The sequence below is a fragment of the Lithobates pipiens genome, unplaced genomic scaffold, assembly GCF_037356315.1.
Source record: "Lithobates pipiens isolate NorthernLeopardFrog02 unplaced genomic scaffold, aLitPip1_a1.2 Scaffold_30, whole genome shotgun sequence".
NCBI classification, from domain to species: domain Eukaryota; kingdom Metazoa; phylum Chordata; class Amphibia; order Anura; family Ranidae; genus Lithobates; species Lithobates pipiens.
In genome coordinates, this window is record NW_027507791.1 from 113,703,976 (window position 1) to 113,723,598 (window position 19,623).

The 19,623-nt window shown below is 42.1% G+C and overlaps 1 protein-coding gene across 1 annotated transcript in view; it reads left to right on the forward strand.

Moving 5' to 3' along the window:
• Nucleotides 1-19,623, forward strand: part of AQR (aquarius intron-binding spliceosomal factor) — a 198,646-nt gene that overhangs the window by 16,478 nt on the left and 162,545 nt on the right. Inside the window, exons 6-10 of the mRNA XM_077464777.1 lie at nucleotides 6,633-6,776; nucleotides 7,844-7,912; nucleotides 8,073-8,173; nucleotides 8,380-8,456; nucleotides 16,088-16,152. Coding sequence (XP_077320903.1) covers nucleotides 6,633-6,776; nucleotides 7,844-7,912; nucleotides 8,073-8,173; nucleotides 8,380-8,456; nucleotides 16,088-16,152 — 456 coding nt within the window. The remainder of the gene's footprint in view (nucleotides 1-6,632; nucleotides 6,777-7,843; nucleotides 7,913-8,072; nucleotides 8,174-8,379; nucleotides 8,457-16,087; nucleotides 16,153-19,623) is intronic.

Here is a 19,623-nt window from a genome sequence, read left to right on the forward strand (position 1 = left end):
TCTCTCCAGCTCGGGATGCAAGGAGGTGTCGGGGGTCCGTTGGCATGGCCCTGGTGGCCGTGCAGGTATCGCTGCTGGTAAACAGCGTGTCCTGCATGTTGGTTCTGGGTCCTGGCCAGTGGGTGACATGTCCCGTGACGCGGCTTCCTGGGGGGGTGGGGGCCATGGCGCAAGTGGTGTTCGAATCACCTTAAATGCAGAGACCAGGGGGTGGGTATGTCCACTGGGGCTTCCGGCCCTCATTGATGACGCCGGGACCCGGGTAATTACACCAGATGGGTTTTTTCAGTACCCCACTGCATTCTCTGCTAAGATGGAGGAGAGACCGACTGCTACGGTGGAAGCAGGTGTCCCATGCACCGCTCAGGCCCATGTAAGAGGGGTACAATTGTACCTATTATTCTTGTCCATATGGGCTTATGTTGTGGTTGTTTGATTGGGATCCTCCCTGCAGGGAGCCAAGTTTGGACTTGCTGAGGGATTGCAGTGATCAGGACACGGTTTTCCTTCTGTCTGGTGGTGGTCTACCTGTGCATTGAGGGTTGGAAAAATTGTGTTAGGGGCCCTTAGGTGAATTTTTTTTCTCATTGCAGGAAAAAGCTTTAGGAAAATCCAAGCATTCAAACCCACCAAGTCAGAGAAAATGCCCTTCCTGCAAGAACCCCCTCAGAGATTCATGGCAGAAGACAATGTGCAGGTCTTGTATCTTGGTTAGAGAGGAAACGTCCCAACAACACAAGGACTTGCTCTCTTCAGTTCGAGAGCTTATGAGCTCATTGAATTCAGTCAAATCCATGCTGGTAAAGAGCCGCGGCAGGCCAGGTTGAGTCCCTGCAGCCACCATCCAGCCCGAGGGCATCCACATCTAGGCCAGTAGAGGTCCTGGATTCAGGGGATGAGGGGGCAAGTACTCTTCCCTCCCTCAGGGGTTCAGATGAGAAGGAGGAGGAAGACTATAGCTGAACCTCTAGGTACAAGCTATCTTTGGAGGAAGTGGACGACCTTCTGAGAGCAATCTACACTACCCTCAAAATCCAGGAGGAAAAGGTGCAGCTGTCCACTGTAAAATGTACCAAGGACTAGATAACATTAAATGTTCCCAGTCCATAGAATCCTCTCGGGTATAGTAAAAGAATGGAAGGACCCGGAGAGAGAGGCCCATTCTTTTCCAAGACCCTTTTGGAGAAGGTTTCCCTTTGAAAACAAGGAGTTGGAGGTATGGAATAAGAAACCACGGGTAGATGCCGCATTCTTGCAGGTTTCCCGTCGCACAGACCTAGCATTCGAGGACATGGGGGATGATGAAGAATGTGATGGATAAAAGAGCTCCTGAAAAAAGCAAGGGCCAGCCTCAAACCCGCTATGGCTTCCACGGTTGTCGCAAGGAACATAGAATGTTGGGTAGAGAAGCTGAAAAGCCACGTAGAGGCAGGTACGTCGCAGAAAGATCTTTTTGGAGTCCTTTCCTTTGTTACTGATGGCAGTAAAGTACATGGCTGATGCATCTGCCAAATCGGTTAAGATGTCAGCATGGTGGTCAGCGCTGGTGAATTCAGCCAGACCTGCTGTCTGGTTTAAAACTTGGTCTGGTGACACAGCTTCCAAGATTGAGCTATGTGGCCTACCTTTTTCGGGTGATCTTCTTTTTGATCCAGACTTTGAAACAGTCCTGGACAGGACGGCTGACAAAGGGCTTTCCTTTCCAAGAAGAAACAACCGATCAAAAATAATTTTTGTGCTATTCAACAGCCCCACAAAAGTAGGGATCAAGACCACAAGAACCACTGGGTCTCCCAAAGGGGGTAAGGGAAGAGGAGGAGTTCTCTTCAGGGCTCCCCCAGACCAGCACCTAAAAACAAATGACAGTCTTATCCCTAGTAGGGGCAAGATTTGTCTGCCTTTCACCTACAGTGGAACAAAACAACTTCAAGCCTGTTTGTGAAATACATCATCTCCCAGGGATACAGTCTGGAGTTTTTAGAGCCCCCCCCCCCAGCAGATTTAACGTTATGGCCCTTCAGGATGGACACGATCCATTGAATCACTAAATTGCTGACTCCAGACTCGTGGCATCCCTAGATCTAAGGGACGCATATTTGCACATCCTAATAACTCAGGCTTCCCAAAAATTTCCCCCACCCAGCCCTCGACCTGGGAACTTTAGTCTGGCATCTCCAATTTGGACTTTCATACTCCTTAAAAAGATAATGGAGGAAGTCCTGGAACCTCCTGAAGCTAAGGGAGATTTCACTCATTCAATATCTGGACGACCTGTTGTTTTTTGTGGACTCCAAAGAACAAGTCTTGACAAATCTCCATGTGTCTCAGGCTCCCCTCAAGAGCTTGGGGTGGCTCTTGTGTCTAGAAAAATCAAATCTAGAAACCCACGCAGGAGGTGAAGTTCCTGGGCTATACGATCAACTCGGTGCATCAAAAAGTTTTCCTGCCACAGGAGAAGATGGAGAAGATCCAATCTTCGGTGAGACAGATTCAATCTCTGTTTCAGTCCGATCAGCCATGGCAGTCTTAGGCCTTCTCACGCCATCGATTCCAGCTATTCAATGGAATACATTCCAGACCCCCTCTAGATGAATATCTTACAAAGATGGTCGCACCAAGAGTTGCTAGAAAAACAGATCAAACTTACCTCAAATGTAAAACAGGCGCTCTGATGGTGGAGGAACCAAATCAAAGGGTCTTTCCTGGGTCTTTCCTTTAGACAATTGTCTAACAAATGCAAATTCTGGGGGCTGGGAAGCCCACCTGGATGGTCAAACCTCTCAGGGGGGCTGGTCCAATGCGGAAGCCCGAAAGTCCTCAAATTGGCGGGAACTGAAGGCCATTTTTCTCGGTCTCCTAGCTTTCCAACAAGTGGTAAAGGGACAACATGTTTAGGTTCTCTCAGACAATACATCTACAGTAGCTTATGTATTAAAACAGGGAGGAACCAGGAGCAAAGGACTCCTAGAACTGGCCAGTCAGTTACTTGCCTGAGCAGAACAGAATGTGGCCTCATTATCGGCAGTCCATCTGAGGGGATCCCAGAATCTGCATGCAGGCCTACTAAGCAGAAGGGGAATGTTAGAAACAGAATGGAGTCTGAACCAAGAAGTGTTTTTGATGATCTCCGAAGCTTGGGGACAACCTCAAATAGATCTCTTCACCAGCCTACAGAACTCATAAGTACAGAGGTTCTTCTCACTCCACCGAGAAGACCAGGCAGTAGGCATAGATGCTTTCGCCCATCCGGGACATTACCAGCTGTGCTACGCCTTCCCCCCTTTCCCCTGATACCACTGGTTCTAAGGAAATTCAGAGAGGAAAATGCCAACCTGACCCTGGTCACTCCCTTCTGGGCAAAAAGGCCCTGGTTCACGACACTACAAAACCTGTCTGCACAACCTTCCTGGAATCTGCCACCCAGAAAGGACCTGCTAGCGCAAGGGTCTGTGTATCATCCGGAAGCAGACCGGCTACATCTAACTGCTTGGTTTCTGAAGACCACCTGAAAGTCAAGAGACTGTCCGATAAATTAGTGAAGACCCTACTTTCCAGTAGAAAAGACTGGCCATATACCTGAAAGTTTGGAAAAAGTTTAATTCCTGGTGCACCTCTAAGCCCACGTACACACGGTCTGAGATTTTGCCAGTCGGATTTTGCCAGTCGGATTGTGTCTGAAACTGTTGCATACACACGGTCGGACTAAGTTGTCGAAATCCGATCTTTCAGAACGTGATGACGTAATTTCGTTACGATGGGACTACACTCAGGCTAGTAGCCAATAGCTTTGATGTAGGAATTTGATCTGAGCATGCGTGGCACTTGGTCCGATTTAAAATTCGATACACATGATCGGAGTATATCCGATCGAACCAGTTGGTCGGGAAATATTTCCAACATGTTAGAAAATTTGGGTCCGACGGATATTCGGACGGAATCGGTCCGATGCATACCACACACAGTCGGATTATCCGACGACACGGTCCGATAGGACACATTCCGACGGATTCTCCAACCGTGTGTACAAGGGCTAAGGGCTTCCAGGTCTAAACAGGTCAAAAGTTTAGTGTCAGTCTTAGAATTTCACCATGACAGAATGGAGAAGGGGCTGGCAGCCAGCACCCTGAAAACCCAGGTGGCGACTCTATCCGTTTTTTTTTTTTTTTTTTTTTTTTTAAGATGACTTTATCCAAAGTCTAAATTTCAAGATTTTGCCGGTAGTCCTTAAAGTTTTCCCCAGTTGGGATTTGTCTGTTTTTACAGAGTCTCGCCTTACGAAAGCATCCTTACAAAACGTAGTTCTTCCCTACACGTTTATTAAAATGATTTATAATTGTTTTTGTCTATGGCTTTACCCATTAAAATACTTGTATAGAGACAATGTCATGTTTATATGTCTTACTGTTTTTCCACTATATAATCCTATATGCATTCATATATTGGTTTCACAAAACAATACTGTATTATTTACTATATATATATATATATATATATATACACACACAAAGCTAACTACTTTATTCAATATTGTCTAATTATTAATATATGCATACATATCAGTGTTCTCTTATTCAATGTATATTAACAGTTTTAATGAGGACACAAGCAGACCTTTTTTTTGACCCTGTCAAACTAAATTAATATACATAACTTTCCCATATTTCACGTAATTACTTTTTAAACCATCAGTATAAGACGTTTTCACTTATTCTTGACAATGTTTATTACCTTTTTAAGGAATGTTATCTTATCAGACTGTAGTTCAACTGCTGTCAACGTGTTGTGTGTGTTTTTTTTTATTTTTATTTTTTTTTTTTTTTTGTTTTTTTTTTAATTAGCGAACTATAAAAATTAACTATCCTAATGAACTTTCACAAAGTAAACTTTTGACTGTCTTATAAAAAATACCAGCATGAGGCATAGAGGTCATCTAAAGTTCAACATTTATAAATTAAGACTTTCTGTATATTTATCTAATAACATAACATATAAGACCACTACTATATAATAATATGAATAATAATTATATTATCAATAAAATGTATGCAAATTAATATGTATATAATAAAATATATTGGTTCATATAAAATTCTATTACACCCTTGCAGCCACAGAACCCTTTCTAACAGTTTTTTCAGACCGGGTTATCCTTCAAACAGATCCAGCTTTCCTACCTAAGCTTTATTCAACCTTTCACCGTTCACAGGAAATAGTCTTGCCCACTTTCTCCTCAGCTCCTGCCAATCCAGGAGAAGAAGCTTTCCACACATTAGATGTAAGGAGATGCCTGCTACACTTTCTAACAGTCACCAAAGAATGCATAAAGTCAAATGCTCTCTTCGTGATATTCTCAGGCTCACGTAAAGGGGAGAAAGCTTCCAAAAGCACGATAGGCAGATTGCTTAAATTGGCAATCACAGAGGCCTGCAAAGCTAAGGGAGAAATACCCTCCTCAGGTATTGCTGCTCATTCTATGAGATCAACGGCAGTTTCCTGTGCCAAAAGGGCCGGTGATACACCTCAACAAATTTGCAAGGCTGCTACCTGGTCCAACTACTCGACATTTCTCTGACATTATAGGTTGGACTTACTGTCCGCCGCAGATTAAGCTTTCGGCAGGAAGGTACTTATCTATAAGGATATACATGCCTCCTGCATGTATCCTTACCTGTCAAGTGTCTCTCCTCTGTCTGTTATGAGACCCGAAAAACCGCAGGTTCTGTGAGCGGGTCTGTTCTCCAGAGCAGGGTGGATGGAGTCGTGATGTCGGTAGACTCCCCGCCCACCTCTACACTCCCCTTGTCAACATGCATTTTCTCCTGTGTATTTCTTACACTGAACTTCTGCTATGATCACTAACATCCAGTAAAAACCCAGAAAGATCACCACACGACTTCAGCATGCCCAATCATGCTGAGATGTGGAGGAGCCAATCCTGGGAGAGCTGGAGAAGAAAGGAGGGGGATCTGAAGTTGCTCTCTCAGGCTTGTGCATGAGATATGTAAATAACCTGTCATTTACAGCAAGGGGGAAGTACTGACTCCTATTTCTCTGTGTGTCAGTTTTTGTCTCACTGAAAAAAAAATAAAAGGACCGTTTTTAGAGCTGGATAAACTCTTCGTGGCAAGACTGGGCACAGATGAAATGAAATTTTATACTATACAAGGTGCAAGCCTTAATTTAAAAAACGAATCGGGTTTACATCCACTTTAATCACTGCTTGGCATTTCTAAAGAGAAGTTGCATTAGGGGGCCTATTCTTTTTCTGGGATGTAGTTTCCTGTTCTAAGATCTTTCAGGGGAGACAATTCTCACCTTGCTAGCTAATCGCAACACAACCAAGTACAAATAAATAAAATAAATCCAACCTTAATAGGTGACTTGACTAGACCTAGCTCTCAAATTTTTCAAGGCCTGTCTATAAAATTACAAATAGTTGATGCCCTATGGCCCTATTTTGTCCTAACAGATAGGCACCTGCTTTGTAAACATAACAGATTGATTGACCCTTCTAAATGATTTTGAGCTTCAAGATAAAAAGTCAAAACGTAAGATGTAGTGATTCAGTTTTTTTTTTAGATAAAACTTTGAAGGATGTTAAAATATCTGCAATCCTTTTCTACAATTTTCAGACTTTCAAGAAGAAGCCAGAACATTTCCCCTTCTTCTTCAAGCGTATAATGGAGGCATCAGTGGCAGAAGAATCAAAAAGTGATTACACATTACAAGAGCGCACAATTCTCCTCCTTTTTCTGGATCACTGCTTCAACAGCCTAGTAATTGTCTATACATTCTATTGAGCTACATATGTTTAGTTTGTTAACGATTATATACAGTATATTTTTTTTTTTTTTTTTTTGTGTGTGTGTGTGTATAATCTCCGGGTAGATTTAGTTCCATTAATATTGCTATTCCTAGGACTACATAGGAGCACACCCCATAAACCACATTTTAGATATTGCTTTGGTGGTATTCAAACCCACATAGCCAGTATAGTAGCAGAAGAAATGCTGATATCTGATCTACAAAGCTCAAATATTTGTGTACGTTGAAACAAACACCTCATCTGCCTAGATTTTGTCTATGAATTTGCACAGCAATAACCGTTCAGTCACCCCACTGAAATGTAGAGAGGAGAATGCTTTTTAGAAACTAGACATGTTTAAATGTAACAATGAGCTATTCTCTAATCCCTTTTCTGCAACAGGTTGTATCCGAACAAGGGAAATTTTCCTCTCCAGGCAGCAGCTGTCACTTTTGAAAAGTAGCACAGCTGTGCGTGGCTCTGTCCTCACAGCCATGTCATTCATTCACCATTTCCTGTGAATGAATGAACTAAAAGTACTGTTACCCACCACAGCAGAAGTATTTGTAGTTTAAATGAACTGCAGGCGCGCCTTATCAGCATGCCTGTAGTTCATTCGCACTGCCTACAGCCCATACACAGATATGGGCAACAAATCTATAGACAATATGTGCAGGAGTCTGACATAACACCCACGATCTGCTGGTCATGAGTGTAATGCTTTCCAGACTTCTGCTTTTAAAAGATAATAAATGCACATTTTTTTTTTTTTTTTTACCTGGGGGAAAAAAAATTGCATTCATCATTTTTAATGTAACGGTGATCTTATCCTTTTATGCTATTTTTTGCTAGTTTATACTCGTAGAGTAAACTAGAGGGATTAAATACTGCCAATATGATTTCTACATGATCTACTACTATATAAGAATTGAACTTTAAATAATCCCGATGTGTTTACTTTAAATGGTTTTCCTTTAAGATCTCTGCTCTTAAATTTTCAGACCAGAATATATATTGAGATGTCCTATTCCTTTGCAGGAGGTTGACCTAATTCGTGAACAAATCCAGCAGCTCATATCACTGCCAATGTGGTCCTGTCTGCAGCCAGTAAGTTTTCATACCTTTGGTCATTTATATAAACGTTGGTAGTGGCAGGGGATGTTAGTGGACTTTTTATGCATTTCAACATGGAATGTTTACATGTGGGTGAAAACCTGTTCATGAAGTTATTGCAATGTTGTATTGACCACTGACATCTAAATTCTAGGCTCGTCTGGAGCAGGAACTAAAAAAGACCCAAAAGCTTAGAAAGTTCTGGAACCTCATTAGGAAGAATGATGAGAAGATGGACCCAAAGGCACAAGAGATGTATGTAATATATAAAAATGTACAAAACCTGGAAATAGTTCAGTATTATATTAATTCTAAATGAATACTCTTCCTATAGCATAGAATTTTGTGATTACCTTTTAACAATAGTATAAGATTAGTAAAAAGTGACTTGAGCTTCCAGAATCCTTTTTGTTTCTATTTGTGTATTGACGTCAATGTCCTATTTCTCTTGATCTCTGCAGGGCCAAGCAGGAAAGAATATTTCTGCGGAAGCTTATACAAAAGTTCTTATCTGTGCTCACGTCAATTCAAGCAACAGGTAACCCCCAACTTTTAGAGGAAATAAAATTAGATTCTGGGCTGAACTGAATGGCATGGGGGGTTTGTGTGGCCAGCTTTTAAATAATTTTTTTTCAGAACAACAAAAAAAAGTAAAACCTGTACAACACTTGAACATTTTCTCATGTTCTATCCTGTTAACCCTTTTGCTGCCACCCAGGTATGGCTTACATCAGCAGCAGTGGTGGCATTTACACACACTAAGGAATGAATGTGTATTTTCACAGCTAACTTTTGACTTTCTGTTGGAAGTGATTCAGGTGGCTCCAAAGTCTGATCACTTCTACAAGCCCAGGAACAAACAACCTCCTGCCATGTTTACTTGGGTCTGCTGTCCCACCTGTTGGCCTGGGACAGGCACTGTGGGGGTGTAGAAGGGTAGAGTGGAGAGGGCTCAGCGAACTCCTGGTTTGCTCATCCCCTCTCTGGTAAAAGAACCTGGAAGTGACATGTGTTGCTTAACTAATTAGTTCACAGCTGTCCTTTTTTTGTGTCTGCTGTGCTAAAAAAAATTACTTTTTAAAACATTTTTCCCACGTACCTACACATATGTAAATGCATGCATTGGGTGCAGCTACATACGAAAATGACAATTGTGCTACATGTTGCATAGCGGCATGCACACCAGAGTAGAAGCAATAATTCTAAGGTCCTTCATTGTTAACACCAAAGGGTGTTAACTGAAGAGTACAAAATCTGGTGCAGCTGTGCATGGTAGCCAATCGGCTTCTAACTTCAGCATATTCAGTTAAGCTTTCACAATAACCTGAAAGCTGGTTGGTTTCTAAGCAGAGCTGGGCAAAATTTTGCACTGCACTCTCCAGTTTTAGTAAATCAGCCCCTAAGGGTCCATTCACATTACCATGCAGCCCAAACCACGTCTGCCCCCCCCCCCCTTTATTTTTATTTTATTTTTTTAACAGGAATTTATATGAAATGTACAAAGTGACACTTTATTTATGTCACTGCACAGCAGCATGGGGTGCAGCTCTTCTTGTGTGGCAACACGTGGGCCATGCAGAGCGGTGTGATATTAGGCACACATTGCATAATATTACACAGCTCTGAGACTCGGTGAAACACTGCGTTCTTGTCTGAACATGACACACAGGGGGAGAGTTACTAAAACAGGAGCGCACAGAATCTAGTAAATATGTGCATAGTAACCAATCGCTTCTAACTTCAGCTTATTCAGTTAAGCTTTAACAATATAACCTAGAAGCTGATTGGTTACTATGCACAGATTTACCAGATTCTGTGTGCTCCAGTTTTAATAAATCTCCCCCCGTGGAAAACAATTTTTTTCTGTGTGACCTTGCACTTACCTCATGGAAAATAACGCAGGTAACTGCGTGTAGTGTGAATGGGCCCTAAGCAAATGACCTGTAAAGGCTTTTAAAGTGTCACCTATGGACAAGTTTTCTGCAGTTTCACCTGTACACAAAATTTTAAGGCTTGACATGTTGGGTGTCTATTTACGCAACTCCTCCTTGTTCCTCATTTTATTATTTATTTTTACATTTAAAAAACAAAACAAAAATTTCAATGTGTAATATATTGCGTTTGTGTGAACTAAATACATTTTTAGTTACCGTATTTATTGGCGTATAACACACACTTTTTTTCCCCTTAAAATCAGGGGAAAATCATGGGTGCGTGTTATACGCCGATTGTGAGCCTGTGGGCAGCTTTCGGCTGTTCTTTTTCAGCTTTTGGCCGTTCTCGGCAGCCAAGTGCGGCTAAAAGCTGCCGAGAGTGGCCGAAAGCAGGACATCCGGCTCTGTATCTCGGCGGCGCCATTTTTAAATGCCAAAGCTGAAAAAGACACTGACAAGGCTGCATTGATGGGCATTTAAATGTACGTTTTTTTTCCTTAAACTTCCCTCCTAAACTTGGGGTGCGTGTTATACGCCGGTGCGTGTTAGACATCTATAAATACGGTAGTTAATTTTACTTTCTACTGAAAATATGCTTTTAATAAACCATTATGCTAAGATTAAATTACATAAACAATCATATTTACCACCATTTTATTCCCTAGTACCTCTGTTTTCAGAAAATGTATAATTTCACTAATATTCATGCCTAAAATGTGCATTTTGAAATGTGTGAAAAAAAATGCAAAAGTGATTGACATGGAAAATGTTTTCTGTGAGTACAGAAATATTCTTTGATCTGCCAGAAATGCACACAGAAATTACCATGTCATTTTGTCCAGGCACAGAGCTTTCCCCAGCTATATGCACTGCATTGGTAGAGAGGCTACAGAAAAACAGTTCACATCCTATTCACCAGGTTCTATCTGACAAGGATCTGCTGGAGTTTTCTATATTGAAAACTGCCATAGTTCCTTTGCTAGTTAGTCACAGAACCAGCATTAGTTTCTATTTTGCTCTGAAACCGGTCTATCTGCTTTGTTAATGTGGCACATGCCACTCGCACCACCTTTGTTTATTACCCAGCTTGAGATAACACAGAAAGTTACAAAAGAGACTGGACAATTTTCTGACATGATCAACACTTCTCAAACATATAGTATCTCACAAAAGCCAGTACACCCCTCACATTTTTGTAAATATTTTATTATATCTTTTCATTTGACAACACTGAAGAAATTACACTTTGCTACAATGTAAAGTAGTGAGTGTACAGCTTGTATAACAGTGTAAAATTGCTGTACCCTATAAATAACTCAACACACAGCCATTATTGTCTAAACTGCTGGCAACAAAAGTGAGAACACCCATAAGTGAAAATGTCCAAATTGGGCCCAAAGTGTCAATGTATTGTGTGGCCACCATTATTTTCCAGCACTGCCTTAACCCTTTTGGGCATGGTGTTCACCAGAGCTTGACAGGTTGCCACTGGAGTCCTCCTCCATGATGATATCATGGAGCTGGTGGATGTTAGAGACGTTGCGCTCCTTCACCTTCCATTTGAGGATGCCCCACAGATGCTCAATAGGGTTTATGTCTGGGGACATGCTTGGCCAGTCCATCACCTTTACCCTCAGCTTCTTTAGCAAGGCAGGGGTCGTCTTGGAGGTGTGTTTGGGGTTGTTTTCATGTTGGAATACTACCCTGTGGCCCAGTCCCCGAAGGGAGGGGGATCATGCTCTGCTTCAGTATGTCACAGTACATGTTGGCATTCATGGTTCCCTCAATGAACTGTAGCTCCCCATTGGCGGCAGAATTCGTGTAGCCCCAGAACATGACACTCTCACCACCATGCTTAACTGTAGGCAAGACACACTTATCTTTGTACTCCTCACCTGGTGTCCGCCACACACGCTTGACACCATCTGAACCATATAAGTTTATCTTGGTCTCTTCAGACCACAGAACATGGTTTCAGTAATCCATGTCCTTAGTCTGCCTGCCTTCAGCAAATTGTTTGCAGGCTTTCTTGTGCATCATGTTTAGAAGAGGCATCCTTCTGGGATGACAGCCATGCAGACCAATTTGATGCAGTGTGCAGCGTATGGTCTGAGCACTGACAGGCTGCCCCCACCCCTTCAACCTCTGCAGCAATGCTGGCAGCACTCATACGTCTATTTCCCAAAGACAACCTCTGGCTATGATGCCTCTTGGCCACTGTGCTGCAGCTCAGTTTCAGGGTCTTGGCAATCTTCTTATAGCTTAGGCCAGTGATGGGGAACCTCGGCACCCCAGATGTTTTGGAACTACGTTTCCCATGATGCTCATGCACTTTGTACTGTAGTTAAGCATCATGGGAAATGTAGTTCCAAAACATCTGGGGTGCCAAGGTCCGCCATCACTGGCCTAGGCCATCTTTATGTAGAGCAACAATCCTTTGTTTTAGATGCTTAGAGAGTTCTTTGCTATGAGTTGCCAGGTTGAACTGCCAGTGACCAGTATGAGCGAGTGAGAGTGATGACACCAAATTTAACACACCTGTTCCCCATTCACACCTGAGACCTTGTAACACTGAGTCACATGACACTTGGGAGGGTAAGTGGCTAATTGGGCCCTATTTAAACATTTTCACTTAGGGGTGTACTCTCTTTTGTTGCCAGCGGTTTAGACATTAATGGCTCTGTGAGTTATTTTGAGAGGACAAATTTACACTGTTATGCAAGCTGTATACTCACTACTTTACATTGTAGCAAAGTGTAATTTCTTCAGTGTTGCATGAAAAGATAAAATATTAAAAAAAAAATGGGTGGGGTGTACTCACTTTTGTGAGATACTGTATAAAAACGCTTCCAGTAGTAAATTCAACAGACCAAAGATATAAAGTGAAGTTCGTTGTTGCAATTTGCATACATTGTCATCCTGTTGCAAAATTGTAACCAAATACTGCTTTGTACAACATTTGCATACTATTGATCCCCCACAGTTATTACCTCTTGTATCTCTTGACCTTCTCTCTTACAGTATATTGTAAGCTCTAAGGCCCCATTCACATCTGAGCGTTTTGTAGCTTGAAGCCTGAAGCTACAAAACGCTAGAGGGGAAAAAAAATCTATTATTCTCAATGGAGATGGTTCACATCTCCACTCCATGTCGCCTGAAGCCGAACGCCTGAAGCTCAAACGAGTTCTGGACCCTTTTTTGTTGCTCAAATCGAACAGATTTGGGCATTTTCTTTTTTTTACATTAGTGACCTTTTGCCCTGCACAAAATCACAGCAAACCGCCGTTAAAAACGCTGCGAAATCACGGTAAACGCTGCAAAATAGCAGTAAATTTGTGCGATTTTTCTGCTCAAAAACGCTACGCTCAGGTGTGAATGCAGCCTAAGGATCAGGGCCCTCTGATTCCTATTGTATTTGTACTGTCTATCCTCAAGTTGTAAAGCTCTGCGTAAACTGTTGGTGTTAGATCAATTCTGCATAATAATAATATTACTTCTATCTCTGCTGACTGTTTTTCCCAGACATACACTTTAGGGTTTTAGTTTAAAAAAAAAAAAAATATATAAAAAAAAAAAATGTGTAGACATCTCTTGTTGTACTGCTAACATGGTAATAAAGCCTTAAGTTAGAATTCTATCTATATATGTCATTTGCGCAGAGGACAATAACTGTTTAAGAAATAGTGCAGAAAAGCCTACAAATTGCTGTGCTTACAAGTGCAGTCCCTGGGTTACTCTGTGCTGCTTCCCTGAACTTCTGGTGGGATAGCATACAATTAGAACTTCATGCAAAGTCCCCTGATACCCTTCCACAGGACTGCATGACCCTTTCCAAGTGCCACTGCACATGCGACTGTATTTATGTGCATGTTGACACTTGCAGCCTACTAATGTAGGCTTTGAGCCCATCTTTCAGAATGCAAGTCTGGCTCCATAGGACCCCCCCAAGGCAACAGAGCCACCCTAGGAGAGGAAACCTAGAACAGCAACCTTTAAACTGGCTTAATCTAGAAGAAAAGAAAGCTTTAATGAAAAAGAAGTACCAGGCAAGTACCCAGATCAGCTGCTATAACTGCCACTAAAAATGTAGGGTTTAGTGATAGTTTAACACCATCTCTTAGCAGTCAAATTATAAAATCTAGCTATCTCACATGCCTTCATATAACCTTGACCACCACGGTTTATCAGTGTGTTTGAAAATATGGAATATAAATTTAAGTGTTTTTTTTTTTTTTTTTAATAACATTGCTGATGTATCTCAGCTGGGATTTAAATATTTGTTTTAAAAAAAAAAAACTTTTGCAGGGCTTGAATTAAACATTTTATTTTTGTTTTGTTGTCATTTTATATGTTGGTCACTAGATGGCAGAACCAGCTTTGCTACATTTTACTCCACATATTTAGTACTAGTCTAACTACATTATTACTACTGTGGTAAACAAAATTTGGGTTATTTTGCTTCTACAATATACTGTATTCCTGAGCCACATGCAGGGATTTCCATCAGAAATCGTGCCCGTTTTTTAATGCAGTGTCGTATGGGGGCCCAAATTCATGAGAATCCAATATTGCATTAAGGCCTTGTCCCTTGCACACAGAAATTTCTCCAGATTCTCACCATCTTTTCATATTATGCACTGTAGATGATATATTTAAAGACTTAGCAATTTTACGCTGAGGAACATCAATCCCAAATTAACAATTTTTAGAGACCGCTTTTCACAGATGTGAAACCTATACCCACTGAGTCTAATATATGCCTTTTATGTCCAATCATGTTATTGCCAATTAACTGAATTGTGAAATGTTTTTCCAGCTCTTCCTTGTTAGTACCTCTTACTTTGCCAGCTTTTTGTTGTCCTTTTCCCAACTTTTTTGACGTATTGCTGCCATCAATTTCAAAATTGCCTTTGTTCTTAAAATGGTACATTTTCTCAGTTTGAAAATTTGATATGTTTTCTATTGTGAAAAAGTGAGTATTAAATAGAACCAAAAGAAAGCTCCATCTGTTACAACACTGAGCCCAAATGCCCATTGTTTTTATGACTGAGTAATTGGCAGTCAGCACTGAAAAATAGCCTGGTAATTTAGCAGGTGTAACATGGTGGTATTGAGGTGGTTAAGATATACTCTTCTTAACCTCCAGCCTCTGTTCACTTCTCAGCAGCATGCATGAGTTTCAGCCACAGCAGGATGTTATTGCTCAGGACAGCATCCCGATGGTAACATTGGAAAAATATGCCTGTGTCATTAGCATAGGCACAACTGCTTGTATAGAGAGAGGAGAATTATGACGCAAAGATGACAAAACCTAGTGTTATCGCTCTTAGCCCAACATTTGAAGTCAATAAAATAACTCCATTTTGTCCATACAGGAAGCGCCAAAACTTCAAGCAGCTTGTTCTTTATAGTTAGAAGCGAGACTCGATGTCATGCTGTGCAAACAATGAAAATGAAAAAACACAAGAACAATCTAAGTGTAGTGGTTTAATCACACTGAATTTATTGCGCCTGACCAAGGAGCATGCATGCTCTGCAAACGCATAGCTACGCCCAAACCGCATTATCCGGTGACATCACGTCTGCCTCTCATGCTGTACCCAGAAGCCTGTAGTCCCCGGCCGGGGACACTCCACTGGAACCCACGGTGCTCTTTCCCTATCACAGCCAGAACATATGAACCTGATGCCCGGTAGCGGAGGACAGATGAGCTCTACCCCTGCACTGTTTCTGTGAGTTACTTAATTTTAGCGCAATAAATTCAGTGTGATTAAACTACTTGGATGGTGCTTGTGTTTTTTTCTTTTTCATTGTGTACAACTGCTTATATTCTGCACATGTGACAAGGTGACATCACAAGACAGCAATCTGGAAATGGGGACATAGCGTTGTCACCCCATAACAGGAAGTGGCTGTATGATGACAAATTACCAGGTACTGTATTTCAATGAAAGCTTTAAATCTAAAATTACTTTTGAAATTACATTAAGGAGTTAAGACTATATGAGCTTTTGCTGGTTGGGTTTACATCTACTTTGAATATTGTTTTTAGCACTTGTAGCTGGTCATTGTAGAAATGCACTAACCATGGGTACAGCAGAATTCATAATTCATTATCGATATGAATGTATAGACCGAATATTTTAGGATGATTTTTCTAACAGATCTTTTGCCTTTGTAAGTATACAGATATGTTTATTGCATGCTGAGATTTGGTTTCTGTTTTATTTCGCAGGTCCGGCCTCCTTGGAAAGAATCCACTATTGTGAGCGCTTTATAGAACTTATGATTGATTTAGAGGTACTTTTTTTTTTTTTTTTTCTAAATACTATTTCTTAACTACACATCACAGGACACAAGGCTTTGTGCTCTTAGAACTACCTGGGTTATGCTGCCACCTTTGGGTGAATGGACACTGGGCAAAAAAAGATATAATTCCCTGCCCAGTCTTAACCCCAACTCCCAGCTCATCTAGTTTTCAGTATTTTCCTAGTGGGCTTAGGTGATGGATGTGCCGGTGACGTCTCTCTCTGAAGATTCTTTTCCGTGGCCGCTAGACTTCTGGTTTCATAGCCTGTTCTGCAAACCCCACCCTGGGAAGGAAAAGGCTTAATTTGGATCAGTCACCTACGACCCTGAGGCCAAGAGGGGATGGTACCTGGAACCTCCATTCAAAAGGGAGGGACGGCCTTTAAGGTTGCTGGATCTTGTGGGCAGCAATCTCTTGGGTGCCTTGTATCCAGTGACCCTGCTGAGTGCTTTACAGGTCCAGGGCAGTGTGGGGGAGTCGGGTCCCTAATAGCACTGCAGGGTGCACCTACTGTGATGGCTGAAAATTGGGCCCCTGGCTCTGCAGCTGTGCCTTTTTCTATGGAACATCTGTGGCCTTCCCCCAGTGTTCCCGTGGGGAACAGCTTGGGTTCTTTGGATGATGGACATGCATGCAAATGACAGCTCTGCAGTCCTACATCGCTGCAGCAGAATTGAGAACAGAAGGTCTGAAATCTGCTCCCTAACATGAAACACCTCCATCCCTATATTGTATAGGAAAGCAAAAATTTGCCCAGTGGACTTTAAATGAAGTGTCCATGGTGATCGCAGGTAAATAAAATGTAACAGTATAAAAAAGTAACAATGTTTATTGAAGTATTACAACTCTCGTCTAGTGCAAAGCATGAACATAGGTGTAAAATTCACGAGTACAGCAACATAGCATAATGGTTCTCTAAACATAGCCATAATGACAAAATCATCACAAAGTATTGGGAGTACAATTCCACATAATACAGATATACACGATGCCTCTTTATCCCGATGTGTTTCACAAGCTTTCCTCGCCTCATCAGGGGCTGATATGTATATCTGGTGTTTGTCAGACAGTTGGCTCCAGAGGCTGACCCCAGGCAAGGAGGAGCGGAAGGGCATCTCCCTGGCAGCTGAAGGGTGAAAGACCAAAGCAAGGAGGACCGAGGCCAGACGCAGGGCAGGCATGGCAAAAAGATATGAGAGGAAGTATGGACCATAGTGTCGCCTATAAATCTTGCAGGGCATACTCGCAGATAGATGAACTTCTCGCCAGTGTATTTATTTTATTTATTTGTTTTTTTAATACACTGGCGAGAGGTTCATCCATCTGTGAGTACGCCCTGCAAGATTTATGGGTGAAACTAGGGTCCATACTTCCTCTCTCATCTTTTTGCCGTGTCTGGCCTCGGTCCTCCTTGCTTTGCTCTTTCAACCTTCAGCTCCCGGGGAGATGCCTTTCCACTCCCCCTTGCCTGGGGTCAGCCTCTGGAGCCAACTGTCTGACAAACACCAGATATACACATCAGCCCCTGATGCGAGGAAAGCTCGTGAAACGCGTCAGCTTAGAGATGTATTATGTGGAATTGTTACTCCCAATACTTTGTGATGATTTTGCCATTATGGTTATGTTTAGAGAACCATTATGTTATGTTGCTGTACTTGTGAATTTTCCACCTATGTTCATGCCTTGCACTAGACGAGAGTTGTAATATGTTCATGCCTTGCACTAGACAAGAGTTGTAATACTTCAATAAACTTTGTTAATTTTTTATACTGTTACATTTTATTTACCTGTGATCACCATGGACACTTCATTTAAAGTCCCCTGGGTGAATTTTTGCTTACACAGCTTCAGCAAAGCTACAGAATAGCAGCCTTTGTCAGCATCACTGGTGCCGCCTCAAGTAATGGAATACTTGTTGCAACAGGGTGACTTGCCACATAGGTGTCTGATGTTGGCAGACACTCTACTCTGCTGGGTAGCTGCTCCCGTTACTAGGGTTACAGGGCTTGTGACCATAAGCAAGCCATGGCATACGTTGGGGGGGGGGGGGGGGTCAGACAATGGGGGTTCCAGCTTCCTGTGTCCTCACTGGTTTGGAATGCTTGGAACTTGAATGTGGGTGCTTTCCTTCCCCTTCCTCCACTTTTGTGAAAGGATGAGGTGTCAGAGAATCATCTTCTGGATGAGTTGGTAGCCATTGAGGATCAGGAATCTTCTTTTGATCAGTCTTCTAAGAAGTTTCAAAGTCCATGGGCTGTCTCAGATGCAAAACCATAGTGGCTGGACTTTTTGGCAGACACTGTGCAAATAAATTTGGGGTTAACATTTCCAGATGATTTCCTGTGAATCCATTTTAGGTGTTTCTTTGCTGAAGAGGGCATTTTAAAGCCCAGCATTCAGGAGGAGGTAACGTTTGCATCAGCTGAGACGTAATTCCCCACATAACAGAAGAGAGAATACTTCTGCAATGAGACAAAAAAAGTAATGAGCACCTAAAGATGAGAAGGAACTCCAGAAGCAGTCAGTTGATACAGGCTGATCCAACTGGGTAATGTAGGAGATGCAAATAGCACAATCCTTTCCTGTGCCTAGTTCTGCCTTGCACACTGTGCAAGTGGGGTTTGGGTTAGGTGGCTTGGCAGGAGTTGCAGGGCAGTCACCCTCCTGTTTAGCTCCAGACGTCCTAAAATAGCGGCTGAAATGCCAGAAATTGACTTCTCCACAAATGCTTAGACAAAACCAGAGGGAGGCTCTGGAGACCGAGGTATATAGAGGAGGATGGCAGTGACCACAGTCCTGCAGGCAGGCAATAAAACATGTCTGATCTGCTTTGCTGTTCTGCTTCTGTGCTGTTTTTCTGTTAACAAAAGCTGAGACTTCCCCATGTCTGAGAGAGCACTGTGCAGGGAGCTGCTTCGAGGGGTCACCACATAAAACAATAGGTAGAAAGGGAAAAAGGCTTTTGTGCATTTGCTGGCTCCCCTCCTTCTGATTTCAAGCTGGTGGTAAGAATTAATGGGCATTGGGGCATGAGAAAACATGCCCCACACCAAGTAAAGCACAAACATCCAGGCAAGAAAAAGTATGTTAACACCCTGGCATCAATTGTTTTTTTTTTGTTTTTTTTTGCAACAATTTGCCATAAAATGTGTTCTGATTCTCATCGAAGTCACAATAATAGACAAACACAATACGCTTAAAGTGGGACTTTAGTCAGAAAATGAAATCCTGCTATATCAATTCAGACTGGTCCCTTTTGCAGATGTAGCTGTAAAACACTAAAAATAAATCCCTATACTGTTTAAAATCCGGTAAAACACTGTATCCCCCTGCTCTGCACATGCTCAGTTGCTCTCCATTTTTAGGCGCTGCTGAATTCGTAGAGGCTGATCTGCTGACAGCCTTAAATCTGAATAAAACCCCCCTATCCTTTAGAGCCAAGGAAGCTGCTTCTGTTTGAA